The sequence below is a fragment of the Sinohyriopsis cumingii genome, chromosome 10, assembly GCF_028554795.1.
Source record: "Sinohyriopsis cumingii isolate HCF-2022 chromosome 10, ASM2855479v2, whole genome shotgun sequence".
Classification (NCBI taxonomy): domain Eukaryota; kingdom Metazoa; phylum Mollusca; class Bivalvia; order Unionida; family Unionidae; genus Sinohyriopsis; species Sinohyriopsis cumingii.
The window spans coordinates 16,282,571-16,303,954 of NC_142970.1; the positions used below are offsets into that span (position 1 = coordinate 16,282,571).

The 21,384-nt window shown below is 35.5% G+C and overlaps 1 protein-coding gene across 1 annotated transcript in view; it reads right to left on the minus strand.

Annotated features, from left to right (window-relative positions):
• Positions 1 to 298: 298 nt before the first annotated feature.
• The window catches only part of LOC149789652 (uncharacterized), a 77,435-nt gene continuing 56,349 nt past the window's right edge, over positions 299 to 21,384 (minus strand). Inside the window, exons 12-14 of the mRNA XM_089971673.1 lie at positions 13,750 to 14,319; positions 11,574 to 11,592; positions 299 to 5,861 (exon numbers count right to left, since the gene is read on the minus strand). Coding sequence (XP_089827799.1) covers positions 5,224 to 5,861; positions 11,574 to 11,592; positions 13,750 to 14,319 — 1,227 coding nt within the window. The 3' untranslated portion in view covers positions 299 to 5,223. The remainder of the gene's footprint in view (positions 5,862 to 11,573; positions 11,593 to 13,749; positions 14,320 to 21,384) is intronic.

Sequence of the window (21,384 nt, forward strand, 5' to 3'; positions counted from 1 at the left end):
ACACATGTTATCCTTTGATCATATAAAACATACAACTTGTGTTTAAATACTTTAACAATAATATGTCAATAGCAATTTGTTTTTTTAAGAGCAGAATCGGTGATCTGGATGTTTTAACTGCCTCTTGTGTACACTATTTCGTCATAAAATTCACTTGAAAGTGTAAGTGTACCAGTAACGGAGAAATAATGGCGGACATCGCTATGTCTGTGAAGTACCTAGTCCTAAATTTAAGACATCGACGCTGATATTTATGTTTTGGGCATCTGACACTAAAACAAATAACACGTGATACATCTTACATTTTTGGACTAGGAAGTACCAGTTTATTATATTGTCTGGTTTCGTAAATCATCAGGCAAATATATTCAATAAAATATACAATTCACAGAAAGCAAAGCCTAGGTATTATGCTATATGAGAATGAACTTTAAAATGCAATTATGAAGGTCAGACATATGGGACGATGCTATGTCGTGAAAAGCGTTGCAAGGTCAAAGTTGTTTTCTGCTTGTCTCATATTTGTGAAAATACGGGGAAAAAAATTGCGAAGCAGACACTTTTTAATCAATGCCTACAAAAGTACGTAGACAAATAAATAAACCATAAATTTACAATCCTATCAATGGACTGATGTAATGAAGCTATATAAAATGAGTGATTACATTACGAGAACTCCTCCTTCTAAAAATAGATGTACTCAGGTCTGTGTTCATTCGGTTGGAAAGAAGGGTTTAGTTCATATACCATTATAAAGGAGCCATGTCTGTACTTTTAGAATGCTATGTATGAATAGTTACAGTAATGTTTTATCGTAACAAAGAAATGAGGACGAAAAGTGTTTTCTGAAGACGTGTGTAGTTACCCCATGTACATTGTACCGGGGTTGTTTCAAACACAATTAGAAATCTTAGAAAGTGCCTCATTGTGGACTTTTAGAAGGTATATAAAAAGTAAATACATAAATATAAAAAATGATTAAGGGTAGTTGATAAAGCATTTTTATTAACTTGAAATCACGATAATGTAATATGGTTAGTCAGTTAAAATTTGTTGCAATGTAGTTTCTATTATTCTCATTTAGAGTCATATGGCCAAACTAAATCAGAAAATTTTCTACTTTAAAAAAAGTATTGCTAAAATCCAATGTTAAATGCAAAAATGAATACAAGGAAATAAAGGGCATAATTCAAATAAGAGAACATGCGTCCACTTCTCCCTGTTGAGCTCTCACTTCTTCCTGCTATGTCTGTGTATCTAGGTGTGTTTATATAGGTGTCTGGCGTATGTACGTATGTATTTTTAACATCGTATTAGCAACACCCAGGATACATTGTGCCAATTAAATGCTATGTTTGAAACTTTTAAATTAAAGATAAAATTTGTCGATGGTATATCCATCCAAATGTATGTATGTATGTATGTATGTGTGTGTGTATACATGTGTGTGTATGTGTGTGTGTGTGTATGTGTATGTGCATGCATGTGTGTTTATGTATATATGTATGCATGCATGTATGTTATTTTATTGCATTTATGTGTGTGGATGGATGGCATGTCAGGACAATGCAGGCTATATGGTGCCATTTAAAAGGTAAGTAATGAGTCATACTAATTCACCTTTATTCATCATTCGATTGACATTAAAATTTATTTTATGAACACGTTATTGTCATGAATAAAATACGATAAAGCCTTACAAACTAAATATGACTACATCAAGACACTTCTGACCCCCTCCCAGTCCACTGAGACTTCAGACTGCCATATAACAAACCCTCATGTTTGACTAATTTCATCAATTGCACATACGAATGTCAAACACATTATATTTGTCTTGTCGAGTGGAGTTTGCATAATTGTCCCCAATATGAAATATGGTTTTAGAAATGACATAATTATTGTAATAGCACAAAAATAATACATAGCTCATCTCCATAATAAATAGCATTTGTCCGTAATAAATAAGATTTGTCCGTAATAAATAGCATTTGTCCATAATAAATAGCAATTGTCCATAATAAATAGCATTTGTCCATAATAAATAGCACTTGTCCATAATAAATAGCATAGCATTTGTCCATAATACATAGCTAATCTCCATAATAAATAGCATTTGTCCATAATAAATAGCACTTGTCCATAACAAATAGCATAGCATTTGTCCATAATACATAGCTCATCTCCATAATAAATAGCATTTGTCCATAATACATAGCTCATCTCCATAATAAATAGCATCTGTCCATAATACATAGCTCATCTCCATAATAAATAGCATTTGTCCATAATACATAGCTCATCTCCATAATAAATAGCATTTGTCCATAATACATAGCTCATCTCCATAATAAATAGCATTTGTCCATAATAAATAGCATTTGTCCATAATACATAGCATTTGTCCATATTAGATTACTTCAGCATGCCGTTTTCATTCCAAAAAAGTTAATCATGTAACGGCACAAAAATCAAAGCACAAGTAAATAATGGCAACAAATTACTTATGAACTGGACTTTGTAATTTATATGATTTATAAAGTCATAATGCTAAATCAAACAGCTGAAGTGAAAGCTATTAATACATAGTGTGTAATAACAAACAGCCACACTGAAGTGAAAGCTATTAATATATAGTGTCATATCAAACAACCACACTGAAGTGAAAGCTATTAATACATAGTGTGTAATATCAAACAGCCACACTAAAGTGAAAGCTCTTATTACATAGTGTGTAATATCAAACAGCCACATTGAAGGGAAAGCTCTTATTACACAGTGTGTAGTATCAAACAGCCATATTGAAGTGGAAACTCTTTATAGTGTGTAAACAATTCTCCAGCCTCATGAATATCACATTCAGACCTAATAATTACATATAGTTAATATTTTAATAACGAATCTTAATACAAAATAAAACAATATAAATATGCTATAACCAATGTCTGCAAGGATTTTTAAGTGGTAGAGGGCAACATTCCCTTACCCAAAAGTGACCATCTCCGGTCCACTAAGGTATATTAGATTGCATCTAGATAACCGGACTACAGAAAAGACCCCAAATGGTGCGAAGTGGCTTTGAAAGGAAAATGCTTTTCCCTCCCACAGACAAGTCATACAAAATACAAATCCCAAAACATTAGAAGTAAATAATAACTAATCACGTTAATATGTGACAGAAGTTACTACAATATGGGCATTACCACAGCAATAATGACATTATGAAGAATAAACAAATAACAATAAAAATGTTGATTCCAGCTATATCACAAAAACCAATAAAAAAGCCCAAAACAAAATGTACGAGATTGTCCATTTTGAGAGAAATTAAACATAATGGAAAGTAGGTAAGTGTTCATATAATTAAGAGGTTGCTTTCTAATATAATGGAAATCAGGTAAGTGTTCATACAATTAAGGGGATAATTTACAATACAATACTATATAAAAAGAAAAAAGGTTTGCTTAAATAATTTATCGTAGATATTGATAATGTTTACAAATGAAAAATACACACTAGTCAACTTCCATGAATGCCAAATTCACGTGATAACAAAAGTTAAAAATAATATGCCCCAGTGCCGCTGCTATGTGAAAAAGGTAATATATGCCAAATCATTTGAATAATAATGAATCTCGAAAGATATTGATCATCAACATCCATGGATTCCAGTGAAACCAGAAAACATCGATGTTTCATCACATTATGAGAAATGTATTTTGTCCTTCAAAATCGGAAATCTGCCATTTTTCACATGCATACGAATAAATCGGATGTTGAAGTTGATAGGTGACATTCATAGGTAAATTGATTTCAGTCGAAATCTAGAACTCAAGTCTCAAAGACAAAACTGTTGTAAACATAGGAAGTCAACACCACGCAATAGTGGGTTTTCTTCAGCCCAACGACACGCTTCACGACGGCATTTGTCAACTTTTATTACATCACAACTTTTGAAGCACTTCCGAAAATGAACTGAATTATGAGAGACTTCTTTGACTGCATTAAAGGGTGGCATCTCTTAATTCTAAACTGAATACCTGAATGTTGTTCAAACCTAACATTTTAAATATTTCAAAGAATGGTTTATTCAGTTGTTTGATTAACAAATCATTTCTGTCCATCCAAACTTTAGTTAGATTGGAAGAATGTTTAAATATTTGATAAACAGCGGCACTGAGGCTTTAAGATGTTGAAGATGGTCACTTGGTAGCCATATTGAACATCATATCAATATTTTATTTCTTTCAGGACCAGCTAAATATTTATTAGAGGTCTTTTAATGAAAGTCTCTTATCAATATGACTTTTCCATCTGAACGCAGCAACAAGCAAGAATTTCACAATGGCTTCTGTGGTGGCCATATTGGACATCATTTTGTCACTATCGTATTTCAGGACCAACTAGATATCATAAAAAGGCCTTTTTGTGAAAACCCTTACTGACATGACCAGCAATTCAGGAGGAAAAGTGATATGATTTTCAAAATAGCCAGTATGACAGCCATATTGGATTTCCGTGTAGCACCATTTTAATTTAGAACCAACTAGATCATGGAATAAATGTGTCAGTAAAACATTATATAAATCCAGCAAGAAGTTTTATAGTAACGATATCAAACTTCTATTTATGGACAGATGGATATCTAAGCATGGATGACTGATGATGGACAACACACTATGACCTGTGTCTAAGCATGGATGACTGATGATGGACAACACACTATGACCTGTAGAGCTAAAATGAATGAAAAATACCACTGTATACCTAAAATGATACAAGGTCGTGGTGGAAGATCATTGTTAAATTCAAAGCATTAACTGAACTAACTACACTGTGGATATGAACTAATTACACTGGATTATAGGAACTAACTACACTGTGGATATGAAAATACGCTCTACTGATCATAAAAGCTCTTTTACCAACTGTAACTTACCAGCCGGAGAAATACCAGTAATCATCTCAAATTGATACCCGTGTATTGGTATGGTTATCACAGATGTGGAATGTGGCTGATTTATTCGACTATGCATATTCTAGTTTTGAAACTCGTGTCGGCAACTGAAATATTCCTACTGTTTGAAATGTCTGTGCATGTAAATATGAAATGTGATTATTTATTCAAGAACATGAACCATTTATGACTCACATAATTCTGAGACTTTTCTTTTATACACATGTATGTTTAAAACGTTTATATTGTCAGAATGTTCTTTCAAGTCAAACACTTTCATGTCTTATTCTCTTTTTTGTGGCAGATGTTTCATTTGATTTTAGTCTTTGCTCAACTCTTTCTATCCTGCTAAACCATGCTTGGAGAATACTGAGGTAGGATGCATCTGGAACTCGGGTCTGCTGAATTTCTTTGAGCATTTCATTCTCAAAATTGGGGTCTCCACATTGCTGACTGAGTGTTATCAGTGTTGAGCTGATGTTACTCCAACAGGTTTGGAAGTCATTGGCATTCATCATGCATGACTTTGTATGCCCATATAATTTGTTCCTGTCATCCCGCAGACCTTTGACCAGATTCATTTCCTGATGACCCAGAGATGGCACGATGTTGTTAAAAAGTGCTGACAGCAGGGTGATGTCATAGTCATCCAGGTTTGTGTCATCTCCGTTTGGAGGGAACATGACGTCCATCTGGGAAGTATTCAACACTCTTTTCTTAAGAAGACTGTCTATGGTACTCATGTTATTGGCCAGATGCTGGTCCAGAGTGCAGGTGGGAGTAATGACCATATGATGGAAAAGTTTTCTCAAAACCTTTGACCCAACATCATTCAACAGATATGCAATGCACATGAACCTGTCTGTGTCACTGGTTGGTGGGGATTGCATGGGACCAGCAGAGGCTGAAAGACAGAAAACAAAGGCTACATTGATAACAAACGGAAAATCAGGTACGTGCCTTGTCAAATTATACAATCACATTCCCAAATGAAATATTACTTTGCATTAATAGACTTATAATACACCTACGACTTTAACATTTGATTTTCTAACATAAAATATTATGTAATCACCAGCCTTGCCTGCTGGTCACAATAAACACAGGTATGTATCAACTATAGTAGAAAAATTGCTCCAATCCTATTTTATAGTTCTATATTGAGAAAATTGTTTTAACTGTTGATTAATTCAATATTCTGCTCCATTGCACTTCATCATATAAAACTACAAAGACCACCAAACCTAAGCTCATAATTATATAAATACTATGATGGCTTTAATATACTGACTTTCATTTATGTATGCAGACTTCAAACGGCTGTAAGGGCCACGAGTGGCCGAGTGGTCTAAAGCGCTCTCCGTTATGGATCACTGCCATCTCACCACTGACTGTGTGGGTTTGAGTCTAGGATTCGGCCTATGTGGATATGTGAGAAAGCTTGCCAGTAGCTTCTCGTGGGTCGGTGGTTCTTCCTGGAGTTTTCCCAGGTTCTTCCTCCACCATTAATACCAGCCGCTATGCATATCATGTGCTGAAAAATCGCGTTAAACCCAACAACATCAAACGGCTTTAATATACTGACTTTCATTTGTGTACACAGATTTCAAAGGGCTTTAATTTACTTTCATTTGTGTATACGGACTTCAAATGGTTTTAATATACTGACTTTCAGTTGTGTATGGAGACTTCAAGATGCTTTAATATACTGACTTTCATTTGTGTATATGGAGTTCAAACGGCTTTAATATACAGAATTTGTTTGTGTATACAGACTTCAAGATATGTTTTAGCTTGTTCATATGCAAATCATCTTTTGCTGTGACATGAAAGTCATTTGTGTATAACAAAAACTTACAAATGATCACGTCGGTTATAGAAATGTTAACATCTTAAAATTATATGCAAGTGTTTGACATGATTTGCACAGCTGATGATTAAATACCATGCATTTTTTAAATGCTGCACTGTGATCGGTAATGAAATATGTATAGAAAATACATATCTTTCAACAAAACATATCATATGATTTTACTCATAGCAAATCATTTGGGTTTTCAGCAAAAATATATGTAGCCCTAATCCTGGTACTGAGATGCATACACTCATCTTGTATGCTAATTCTAGCATAAAAAAGGGGTTGATAAATAACATTAAAGACACATTAAACACAAGTTAGTGAAGCATGAATTATTGGTCACAGTGCCCTACTTTTATGCAAAAAGTGTAGTACATATAAATGCATTCTCAAAAGTTTCATGAATCTAGGGATCACAGTATATATTCAGGGTCATAAACCACACACAGCATTTAATTACACAAGTAAAATGTGAAATATTAGCCTCAGTGATATTTTTACATTAACCATATAATGGTAGTAACAGAGATGTTTAACGACTGTATTATGAGAAAGGTTTGAGAAATCAACTTAAAACAGATCATATAGCCAAGCACAAAGTACAGCTAATGTCAGCGAAGCATGAAATATATGTCAGAGTAACCTACATTTGTACTGTGGGATGATCTAGATGTGACTCTTCACTAGTTTTCATGAAACGGTATAACAGTTTGCATCAAAGTGCTAAAATACTATTTGGTCATGTACTACAGACAAAACTCTAACCTAAATTTGATATGTAGGTCACAGTGACCTTCAATTGAGGCAAGAGTATGCTACTAATAGAGATCATATAATTATATCATGAACAGAGCTTGAGATATAAATGTACTAATATAACCAAAGTCAGAAAACCATAAAATGCAGGTCAGTGTGTGATGAAGGTGTAGTAAACACCAAGATGCATCCCTTATCAAGTTTCATGATTCCAGGTATAACAGAATGTATACACTGTGTGATGAATGTGTAGTACACATTTGGATGCATCCCTTATTACATTTCATGACTCCAGGTATAAACTAATGTATACACTGTGTGATGAATGTGTAGTACACATTAGGATGCATCCCTCATCACATTGCATGACTCCAGGTATAACATAATGTATACACTGTGTGATGAATGTGTAGTACACATTAGGGTGCATTCCTCATCACATTTCATGACTCCAGGTATAACAGAATACATACATTGTGATAAAGCCTGTGCTAAATGTAACAATGATCATGAAGGTACAACCAATCTACTCCAGTTACCTAGCCAAAGTGGTTGGAGCATCCACCTCAGATAAGGGAGGTTGCAGGTCCGAACCCTGGCTGATTCATATCAAAGACTTATAAAAATGGTACTAGTAGCTGCCTCGCTTGACGCTTGACATCAAGAGGCTATTGCTAGGACTGGTTGTACAGGTGTCAGGGTTATGTGAATGGTGGGAAAAGATGCAACCTGTTGTGGCATGATGCCGAGTGCTAGATATCATTATAAAGTGCCATGCCATAATGCAGACATCATAGAGATATGACTATAATTGTTAAAGCGAAGCTATAACTCTAATTCTAGGAATTAACCCTAAACAGTATTAACAACCTCAAGTGACTTGAGAACTAGAAGGGATTGTGTTCTTTTCTTTCTGGCTGTCTTAGTAATTGGAGGAAATGTTAAAATTGAACTAGGGACTTATTGTGCTAGGATCATTTTGATTCCAAATTCAATAGCTTTCTTCCTTACAATAAGTACATCCCTTCCTCAAATGGTGGTAACTGAAGATGATGGAATATTCAAGTTATTGTACGAAAACCATTTTTCTTCCTTCAGTCAGATGAAGGTGTAGTAGTCAACCCTGACCTATTGAACCTCAAATCAACAGAGCTCTTCCTTGCTTCAAGTGCAAGCAATACACAAAGATTAGGAAATGTTGATGGTGGACATCTCAAATTAATGTGAGGAAACCATTTTCCTTCTTTCAGCTATGAACCTTGACCAATGACCATTTTGTGCTGAAAAATATATCTCTTTATGAAAGTGCACAATGATCACAAAATTTCACATTCATAGGCTGTGGAAAATTAAAAGCTGTTGTGCAAGAAACTGTTAACATATTGACAGATGGACAACATCATACCATTCAGCTTTATGTTTGGCATAATGATAATGATAGTAATAGCCACAACAATAACAGAGTTATATCAATGTGATAAAACCCTGCCAATGTGGTCAGTTACTTACAAACTATGCTGCAACAGATGTGTAAGATGTATAAATGTGATGGTAGAGTACTGGTTTGGAAATATTATTTTGTTCAATTCAAAATAAAAAATTGTTCAGATAGTGTTACCAGTGATAAAGTTGACATTACAGGAGGCTATTTACAGCTACTTCAGGGGCCCAGGGTGGTTTAAAGCACTCTCCGTTACGGATCACTGCCATCTCAACCCTGTCTGCGTGGGTTCCAGTCTCGGATTCGGCTAATGTGGGTTTGAAAGAAAGCTTGCCAGTAGCTTCTCGTGGGTCGGTGGTTCTTTCTGGGGTTTTCCCAGGTTCTTCCTCCACCATTAATACTGGCCGCTAGGTATAGCATATCACGTGCTGAAAAATGGCGTTAAAGCCTACAACAACAACAACAAACAGCTACTTCAACCAGGGTAATGTTGTCGATGTAAAACAATCTGATCCTTCATTATCTTGGGAAAGTGCTTTTGATTGTGAAAATTCAGTAGCAGCTTGAAAATAATTGTAAAGTCCATTCACGAATAACATTTGCATTTTGTTCTATTTTTATTTTTCATTAACCATTCTGGATACTGCATTCTGTATCTGTGCTCTCCATGTCATCAAAATGCACTCATCATTTTTATTGTGTTCATTCGACATTTTATTTGTGTTCATTCTGCATTTCATAGGATTCATTCTTCATATATACAATTACCTATGTCAGGGTCCGTACCTTTTTCCACTGTCTCTTGATTGTAATATGATTGTAATAGGTTCTTCAAAACAAGAGGCCTCAGTAGGCTGAAGTCTACTCACATTGTTGATATTTACCTCAAAGCCAATACCTTACAACGGTTGTAAGCCAAAAAATCTGGATTATTATGTTGTCCATCATTGCAAAATGTTTCTTATTTTAGTAATGGTAAGATAACTGGATGGTGGGTTGGCAAGACCTTTTAGAGGAGGAGGATGCCATTCTTGGTTAAAATTATTTGAGACATTTTTGTGATGTTGAAATAAACAATCATTGTTGAAAGACACCTGCCTAATGACAGATGATGCCAGATACATGCCAGCTACATAACCAAAATTCAACAGAACATACACTTACAGCCAGATGAAATAACATAACCATAATATGACATGAACATATGGCCTGCAGAATTATCATAACCAGAATATGACATGAACATATGGCCTGTAGAATTATCATAACCATAATATAATATCACATAAACTTATGAATGGTGACCTAACAATAAAGAAAGGGATGGTATTTGGAAGGTGACAACATTTAATAATTCAGTCTGGGATTGTTGTCATTTTCTTCAACAAACAAAAATATTTGCCATCTAGCCACAGATTTCATATATGTAAATTAGATTAAAAAATCTATCTTACAATAATTTGTTCATTATGTCCAGAATCTCCTTTGCTAAATAATGACAACAGGAAGAGACCAATAATGTAAATAGTATAAAGCAACCACTGGAATCACATTTGCTTGAACACAACAAAAGTTTATTTTATACAGATCACATCCAGAAATCGGTCCTGTAGAAAATGTTTTAAGATCAATATGCAGATTGCTCCCACCCATGAAGTCCATGTACAATTCTTGGACTAGTATATAACACAATACAACTGTCCTCTTTTAAATGAAATGATATAAATGCATGCAGTACAAGAAATGGTTGCTATAATTATGTACACTTTAACAGACACAAAAATGTTGTTTTTCAATAGTATAATAAAGTCTGGAAAATGACCAGCCTGAAAAGGTTTTTCTCTAACAGACCATCCATTCCAGGGACATAATGATACCAAAAATTTCAATATGGCTACTGTGGTAGCCATGTTTGATGTGCAAACATAACCATTTGTGTCTAGGATGAACTTGAGCATGGGATGAATTTTGGTGCATCATAAGACATAGTTACAATAGTGATGTGACCGTTGAGTAGGACTAGCAATACAATGACCTAGAGCATGGGATGAATTTTGGTGCATCATAAGACATAGTTACCATAGTGATGTGACCGTTGAGTAGGACTAGCAATACAATGATTCACTGCTGACTAATGAACTCACGATAGTCACATCACTTAACTTTATGACAATGATGAGGAGGAATTAGAAAAGCAAAACAAACTAACTTTAAATGAAATTACTGTAAAATAAGAGAAAGAAGATTCTTAAGATAATCTCATAAATTATTGAATGGTTAAAGTATACAATGAGAATATATACTTGCATCTATCAGTAATCTCAAAAATTACTGAATGGTTAAAGTATACAATGAGAAGAATATATACTTACATCCATCAGTAATCTCATAAATTACTGAATGGTTAAAGTATACAATGAGAATATATACTTACATCCATCAGTAATCTCATAAATTATTGAATGGTTAAAGTATACAATGAGAATATATACTTACATCCATCAGTAATCTCATACATTATTGAATGGTTAAAGTATACAATGAGAAGAATGTATACTTACATCCATCACCAGACTGTTCCTGGAAAGTAAAGAAAATAACATTACAAAGTTTATTATCCATTGCTGTTTATGTGCCACCGTGTGTAATATTGGGACCCTCACTTACATAGAAGCAGGAGTTAATAACCTCTGATGATACGAGATGAATGTAGTGATGTGGTGGAACGAGTCTACCATTTTTCTAAGGCTGATGATCCAGGCTAAATGTAGAGGTTATGGTGGAAGGAATCTGCCATAGTTTTCCGAAAGATTGCTGATATGGGATAAAAAGAACACATTAAGCAACATATGATATAGTATGTGAGGACTACATTGGCATGGGAAAAACAGTGGTGATCCTTGTTGAATTTTATCAAACGTGACCGTAAAGTGAAGTGCATGGATTCATTGAAAAGTTTATATGGCATGTATTTTAAATTATCATATACATTAAGAAGTAACAAGGGTCCCTTGAAGGATCTGATGCTCTACTGGGCAAACATAAATTCCAGGAATTCAAGGTCCATGTAAGACTATCTCTTAATTTTAACTGCCGAGTGTTGAAACCATCTTTGTTATACTTTAATTAGCTACTGTGGTACACATACTGCATATAAGCATTACACTGTTCATTAGAACAAAATAAACATCATAAGAACACTTCTGGTGAAAACCATGTCATTATGATCATCAATTCAGGGAAACTGACAACAAGACATTTATGAAAGTCATCATGGCAGCCATACTGGATGTATGACTGGTGCCAGTTTAATTTAGGACCAACTAGGTATCATAAAAAAATCTCCTGGCAAAATCCCCTTGTTGAAATAATCATCCATGCTGGAAAGGATTAAAAACCAGTATTTTCAAGATGTGACTCTCCTTTCAGAAGAAATAACAAGATTTACAAGATGCCAACTGCAGTGGCCTGAGGGAACATGATATTATCACCATTTTCATTACTGACCAACTGAACTTCGTACCAGTATGACTTGCTGCTCAAACAGAAGTGTGATAAGATTTTTAAGATGAGTGCCATGGCAACCATATTTGATGTCAGACTGGCATCACGTTTTTTTAGGCTGGCTAACACTACAACGTCTTTAGTAAAACCTCTACGCCGATATGACCAAGCATGCAGAATGAATAACAATAATATGATTTTTATAATGATCACTGTGGCAGCCATATTGGACATCAGATTGGTATGATTTTCATGAAGGACCAATCAAATATCATAAGATGTCTTATAGTTAAAACCCCATCTTGATGTGACAATCCATTCAGGAGGAGTAGATAAAACAAGATTATGAAGATGGCTGCCATGACATAAATATTCTACATCAAACTGGCACTATTTTGTTCAGGACCAACTAAACGTCACACAAAGTCTTTGAGTCAAATGCCCATTTTTTAGTATGACCATCAATTAATGAGGAGAGGAAATAATGAAACTTTAAAGCTGGTCACCATATCCTACATAAGATCAGCACCATTTACATTTAGAACCAATTAAAAAATTATACAAAAGTATTTTAGCGACATTTCCTTGTTAACAAGACCATAGACTCAGGAAAGTAGCAACAACAGGATTTTGATGGCCACATTGGATGTCTAAGCATAACCATCTTCATTAAAGTCCATCTTGACCTTCAGATGACCATGTGTGCACAGTTTCATGGCAGACCTCCAAATAATTTAAGAGAAGTTGAGATAACAAGCTTATGCTAATAAATTGACAAACAACAGAATACATATGATGGATGTATGAAGGACAACAGATCATCCAATAAGCTCATATTGTCTATGACCAGTTGAGCTAAATATCAATATATAACACACCAACATTGTAGTAAAACATCCATGATGTCACATTTCTGCATATCTGACCGGAAATATTTCCAGTAATTATTGATGTAACATTCATACATGTATCTCTATGTGTTGTTTTAAATCTATAAATTATCAGTCAGTGCACTTATGGTGAATATCAACTTTAGCGTTACAGTAAGAAATGTGTTGTCTACAAGCATTAAAAACAATTCAGATTTAATAACGGATTTCCTACAACATTATTATAATATCAAATATTTCCTCTAATCAATCATCAGGGTACAAAATCTGATTCTATTTAAAAGACATGTTCTGTCTGAAATCAGCAAGCTAAAATCCAAAGAACTCATCTGCTCTTACTCACCTCTTCCTGAAACCAGAACTTTAGTACATCATGGGAAATAATCACATGGCTCATGTCATGGAAATGGCAGGGAACATCTACATTCCCCTGCAGAGTGGCAACAGGGATCTGATAGTCTACGCTGTATCTGTCAGACTGAGGACACTGTATAGACAACTCAAATTGCAAACTCTGTCCTAGACATCCAATGATACTGCGCAGAGTCGTGGTTAGGAATTCCCGAACCTCGATACATAGTTTGTAAGATAGGGTGTTCTCACTAGTCCCTATCATTGTCACTCGTGCAAATATGCCATGTTCCCTGAATAACAAGGTCAGTCTATGATGAAGGTCAAGGCTGAAGAGACAACAGCCACAGAAGATTAGATTTTCCATCTTCCACCTGGCAATGGGCCACTGAGCTACACATGAAGCAAGAAGCCTGTGGAAGACAGGCGTGGGTAAAAACTTCCCCGTAAATACAAAGCAAATGACTGATGTATTTCTCTGCTGAGAATTTGGTCCAAGGGAGATGAGATCTTTTGGTGCTGCCTGGCGCAGCATGCATGGAGCAAGGAAGTAATCCTCCACCTAAAAGACAAAACATCTGAACTTGATTAAACTCTTACTTAAATACAGAGTTCTCAACAAAAATTACCTTAAAAGTAATTATACATTGTGTATATTTGTATGCACAAGTTAAACTTAACCTTGCAATACAGAACTTTGGAGGCTTCTATTATTTGCATACACACATTAAAACAGCCTTAAAATAGAGGATTTTACTGGTTTTGCATTATTTGTATGCATGAAGGTGTGTCTTATATGTATGCATAAAGGTGTGTTATTTGTATGCTTGAAGGTGCGTCTAATATATATGCATGAAGGTGTGTTATTTATTTGCATGAAGGTGTTATTTATATGATGTTGTTGTTATGGGGTTTAACTCCATTTTTCAGCACAAGATAGGCTATACATGGCAGCCAGTATTAATGGTGGAGGAAGACCCTGGAAAAGCCCAGAAAGAACCACCGACCCACGAGTGTTATTTGTATGCATGAAGGTATGTGTTATTTGGATGGCTGAAGATGTATTATTTGTATGACTTAAAGTGAATATTAGTCGGATGTATGAAGATGTGTTATTTGTATGCATGAAGGTTTCTATTATTTGTATGAATTATGGTATGTGTTACTTGTTTGCATGTATGGAGGTGTGTATTATTTGTAAGGATGAAAGTGTGTTATTTGTATGCATGAAAGTGAATATTATTTGGATGTATGAAGACGTGTTATTTGTATGCATGAAGGTTTCTATTATTTGTATGCATGATGGTATGTGTTACTTGTATGCATGAAAGTTTGTGTTATTTGTATGCATGAAAGTTTGTAAGAATGAAGGTTTGTGTTATTTGTATGGATGAAGGTGTTTGTTATGTGTATGCACAAAGGTGTATTTTATTTGTATGCATGAAGGTGTGTGTTATGTGTATGCATGAAGATGTGTATTATTCATAAGTATGAAGGTGTGTACTATTGATATGCGTGAAGGTGTGTATTATATTGTATGCACAAAGGTATGTATTATTTGTATGCATGAAGGTGTGCATAATATGTATGCATGAAGGTGTGTTATTTGTATGCATGAAGGTGTGTTATTTGTATGCATGAAGGTGTTTATTGTATGTATGAAGGTGTGTTATTTGTATGCATGAAGTTGTACATTGTGTGTATTTTGTGTATGCATGAAGATGTGTATTATTTGTACGGTTGAAAGTGTGTTATTTCTATGCATGGAGGTGCATTATGTGTATGCAAGTAGGTGTGTATCAGTTATGTACATGATGGTGTGTATTATGTGTATGCAAGTAGGTATGTATCAGTTATGTACATGATGGTGTGTATTATGTGTATGCAAGTAGGTGTGTATCAGTTATGTACATGATGGTGTGTATTATGTGTATGCAAGTAGGTGTGTATCAGTTATGTACATGATGGTGTGTATTATGTGCATGCAAGTGATGTGATGTGATGTGATTTTGATTTTTAACGTAGTTTTAACAATTTTTCAGTCATATTGCTACGATGTCTGCAATGTGGCAGTTTATAGTGATGTCTAGCACTGGGGCATCATGCCGCAGACATGTAGCATGATGTCCCACCCAGTCACATTATCCTGACACCAGGCCGACCAGTCCTAACACTACCTCTTAATGCTGAACGCCAAGCGAGGCAGCTGTTAGTACCATTTTTAAAGTCTCTGGCATGACTCGACCGGGGATCGAACCCACAGCCTCTCACATCCGAGGCAGATGCTCTAACCACTAGGCCACTGGAACGGTGTTGCATGCAAACAGGTGTGTATCAGTTATTTACATGATGGTGTGTATTATGTGTATGCAAGTAGGTGTGTATCAGTTATGTACATGATGGTGTGTATTATGTGCATGCAAGTAGGTGTGTATCAGTTATTCACATGATGGTGTGTATTATGTGTATGCAAGTAAGTGTGTACCAGTTATGTACATGATGGTGTGTATTATGTGTATGCAAGTAAGTGTGTATCAGTTATTTACATGATGGTGTGTAATATGTGTATGCAAGTAGGTGTGTATCAGTTATTTACATGATGGTGTGTAATATGTGTATGCAAGTAGGTGTGTATCAGTTATGTACATGATGGTGTGTATTATGTATATCAGTTATGTACATGATGGTGTGTATTATGTTTCTCAGTTATGTACATGATGGTGTGTATTATGTGTATGCAAGTAGGTGTGTATCAGTTTTGTACATGATGGTGTATAATATGTGTATGCAAGTAGGTGTGTATCAGCAGCAGACAGGGTGAACAGACCATAGAATTCCGACAAAACAAATAAAACAAACAAATAAAATCATCTCGTAGAAAGGTCCAGATTTTTACAAATGAACTTTTCCTTGAGATGTTTTATTTCTGTAATGGCCGATTATACTAATGAAACCCCAGTTGGAAATAGTAGCTGAAAAAATAAAGTACTCTACGTGTTTATTTATTCTTGTTTATTTTTTTGACGACCAACGTTGGTAGGTACCCTCTCTGCTGCTATTAATTTACCACCATACCAAGTTTGATGAATATTTTTCAACGCGTTCTCGCTGTCGTTTTTCCTCATCTGTTTCATCTTTATTTGTTTCATCTTTATTTGTTCTTTGTTTCATGTAATATTCAAGTTCTGATGGTGGTTTTTCTATTTTTGGATTTATGTTCTTTTTGTGTTTATAATATATCATCAAACTTCTGTATCGATCTCCACCGCAATTTTTGCAAATCTGATATAATCTTCTAACGCCGTTGTTACAACCAACACAACTTCGTGGACCAGCATGAGGGTTTTTCTTTATAAGATAATTATGTTTCTTGCAATATTCTCCACGGCATTTTTTATCACATTTGTTAGTGGTTCCCTGACGCAGCCACGCACAGTTGTTCATTATATGAACTATATCTTTCTAATTAAATTTACACCCCTTCTGCTGATATTAATTAAATCATTATGTTATAATAAAATGGTACATTCGGAATCTCATACTGCAAGAATAGCTCGAGAACGATTAGAAGCAATTAAAAAATTTCTTCCTGTCAGAGACTCATTCAGAAAAAATCTGCAAGCGCAGCAAGAAGCACAAGTTGAGTACGAAGAAGAAACTAAAAAACTATTTAAGCCCGTCACTGCAGCTACTGAGAAAGTTACAACTGTCATCAAAGAAGATCTTCTTCCGGTATCAAAACAAACTGCAGCGCAGACTGAAAAAATAGCAAGAAGAACTAAACAGGCAAAGAAGATTTTACAAGATCTTCCAACTAATATAGCTGCAGCTCAACCTCCACCTGTTGTTGAGGAAATACCTGAAGAAATTGGAAAACTTCGTACTGAAGTCGCCGACGTTCAAAAAGAACACGTATCCAAACCAGCAGGAGAAAACTTAGAATTAATTGCAAGATTTAACGAAGGGGTTGTTGATGTTATTAGAAATACTGAAAGAGAGAAATTACCTGAGATGATATTAAAAAATATATCTGATAAATCTAGTATTTTAAAACCCCGTCATGAAAAAACAAATGATGATAATTTCATTAAATGGATATATCGCGTATATTACAACAAAAAACAAGCTAGAGGTCTAGAATACGAAAATCTTGATAGAGAAGTAAAAAGACTTTATAGAGAGAGACTGAAACAACTAGAACAAGAAGAATTCTCCCAGTATCAGCTTCCTCCACCTCTGCAACAAATAGAACAACAGCAATCTTCTTCGCCGCAGCAAAGGTTGAAGTCGGAAATTAAAAGGGCTAAAGAGTCACTTAAAAAATCAACAGAAAAAAGATCACCCTCCTGGAAGAAAATTCCTTTACCCTTACGTAAAATTCCTACGTCGGAAATAACATTTACACCGGTAGATACACCACCTGGATTTCGAGGAAGTGACTCACCTAAAACACCCCCGGTCACCACTGAAGTACTTACTCCGGTAATGCAACCACCAGTATTTAAAACACCTCAAGATGAACCTAAAACAGGATCTGGTTTATGTCCTGATAATATCATCAATGACGTGTCACGGTTAGAAGTTTTCATGGGAGGAAAACGTGCCGGAAATAATTCACCAGAAATAATTAATGAAGCAGTTGATATTTGTCGGCGATTATTTCAAGGTGGTATCATGGATATCGGAGTTTACCGAGAACTTATCGATGAACTTGTTGATGACTAGTTGTTACATAAATGGTAAATAAAAATAAGATGATAATACATAATAATCATCGCAAACCTGCACAGGTCAGAGCGGTAAACTCACGATTACCAATCTATAGAGCTACTTACGGAGATGGACTTGGCGATGTTATTCAGGGATTATTTGGATAGCTCCAAAAGTAGCACCTGTTGCAAAACAATTATCGATGAAGGCTATTGATATTGTTCGTGATAAAGCTCCTGGTGCAATTGTCAATGTTGCTGGTAAGGCGTTCTCGGCGATCAAAGAAAGACTAGCACGATTATTGCGACGAAAACAACAACCGGTAAAATTACCAAGTACTGAGGTGATGCCTGCAGATGTCAGTAAAATAATAAATCAAGCTGCAAATCAAAAACTAGCGGAATTATCTGAAGAAGCGGAAAAAAATATAACAGCAAATTTAATAGCAGGAAGCGGTCTTCGTCGACGATGATCACCATTTGGAAAAATGGTAATTATAATAAAAATGTTCAAGCGCGAATCAGACCCAGCATTTGATATGGAGGCACCTGTCCTTAAGTATGAATCTATACGTGATTATCAGTTTCATTTTTATGACGCAATACAACCAAATCTGCGGGGGAGAATCGAATTACAGGTTCATGATACAAGTAGATATTTCTTGCCCGCTGAGGCGTTTATTGAAGTAGAAGGTAGACTTGTAAAGGAGGATGATACGGCATATGGTGCCAATGCACGAGTTGGTTTTGTCAACAACGGGATTATGGCGTTGTTTGATAGCGCCACATACATGATTGATGGAAAAAATATTGAATCGATTCAGAAGGATGTTGATGTTGCTACAACAATAATTGGTCTAGCGAGATATTCTGACGACTTTACAAGATCAGCCGGTCCAACAATGATGTTTGCCAAGGATATTACTGACAACGCTGATTATGTTCAGTATACTAAAATACGGACACCACAAAATACTGCATCTGATCCACAACCAGCTGATTTTGAACACGAAGACAGACCGGGTGCTGCTTTTGATATTATAAAAAGTGTTAGTGCGACTTACAACCTGGGATTTGCAACACGCCGAGCAGCGCTGTCAGGAGATAATAAAAATTTCTCATGTGCAATTCCATTATCTCATATCTTTGGATTTTGCAGAAATGTTAGAAAGGTAATCTTTGGAGCTAAACACACAATTGTGCTCGTAAGAAAAGGTGATGATAATGATGCAATCTGGCGAGGTGCTGGTGCTGCTGATGCTGGTAAAAGTAGATATAACAAAACTTTCATTGTGGATGCCAGTAATGACACCATCAATTACTGAGGAACAAAAATTACTCTCTTTTATGGATCAAGGCGGTAAATCATTGCTATCATGGTTAACAGTAACCACAGATGCTGCTCAAAGCAATATTAATGGTTTATTTACATGGAATATAGCATCACAACAGGACGTTTCTGCACCACGACATATTTTTATTGCGCTGCAAAATAATAACCGGATAAATAATCAAGAACGTTCACATATGATATTTGATAACCTTGGAGTTAATGACGTTTCCTTGCGGATAAATGGACATCAAGAACCGGCTGAGGATATATTGTTAAATTTTAATCAAAATCATGTAGCGCGTGCATATCATCGTTTGATGTCATTTATGGGACGTGATCAAAATGTTGATACTGGGTTGCAAATATCACAACATGATTTCAGAACTTTATATCCGATTTATTATTTTTCATTAGAACATCTTGATCTATCAAAACAATCTGTCGTTGATATACACTTTCGAGCTCATGTTACTAACCCGCCAGGTGGTGGTGCCTTCTACAGAGCAATCGCGGTCATACTTAGCGATAAAGCCATGTTACTTGAAGGTGGTAGTGGTCGAATGAGAGTCGTTGATGCACCAGTGGAAAATCTTTAATTATTCAGAAAAATATTATTTATATAAAAATGTCGTATAGTCATGTTAATGTTACTCTGACTCCCGGTCAGGTAAAAAAGCTTCAATCAAAAACCGCCAACAAATGCGGAACTAAAATATCACTAAAACGAGATCAGATTGGTGGTGGTCCAAACAAATTATCGTTGACAAATAATCAGATTAAACATTTCAATAAAGCCCTAGAATCAAAAACTGGAGTTCAATTTCATCTCTCTCCGAGCGCCATCAAAGACATGGTAAAAACAGGTGGTATTTTTCCACTTCTTGCGGCTATTCCGGCATTAATAGCTGCTGCTGCTCCAGCCGTAGCAAAAGCAGCCGCGTTAGGTGCTGTTGGAACAGCTGCTGGAATGGCTCTAAATAAAGCAACAGGAAATGGATACAAAAAAAGGGACGCGGCTTAAGATTGCCAGGATCTCGTTGGGGGAGAGGCCTAAGGCTTCCAGGATCACTTCGTTAGACGTTCCAGCATCAAATTTTGATTTACTTGATGCTGCTAAAAAATTAAAAATAAAAGCCTTTAGAGGTGTTTTTATGCGAGATCAATTACCGAAACAACCAAACAAACTCGAAACAGGTATTAGTAATCTAGACTCGAATTCAGGACCCGGTACTCATTGGGTATCATACACGGTTGATCCACGTGGAATCGTTTATTTTGATTCGTATGGGTTAGCTCCACCCGTTGAATTTATCAAGTATGTCGCACCACTTCACGCAACAACCTTTGGTTGTAAAGTTTGGTATTCAACGCTACCCTCACAAACAATGACAGATCCGCCAATATGCGGCCGTGAAGTAATTAATGTACTTAACGCTATATCAAAATCATCCAAACCACCACATAAAGTTGTGCATGATTACACAAGTAACCGATTCGTTGCGCGTAAAGCGTTTTAAACAACAGGTCTTATTATAATGGTTGACATTTACGGAAGATCTTCTACTAGAAAGAAAATAAAATCCGA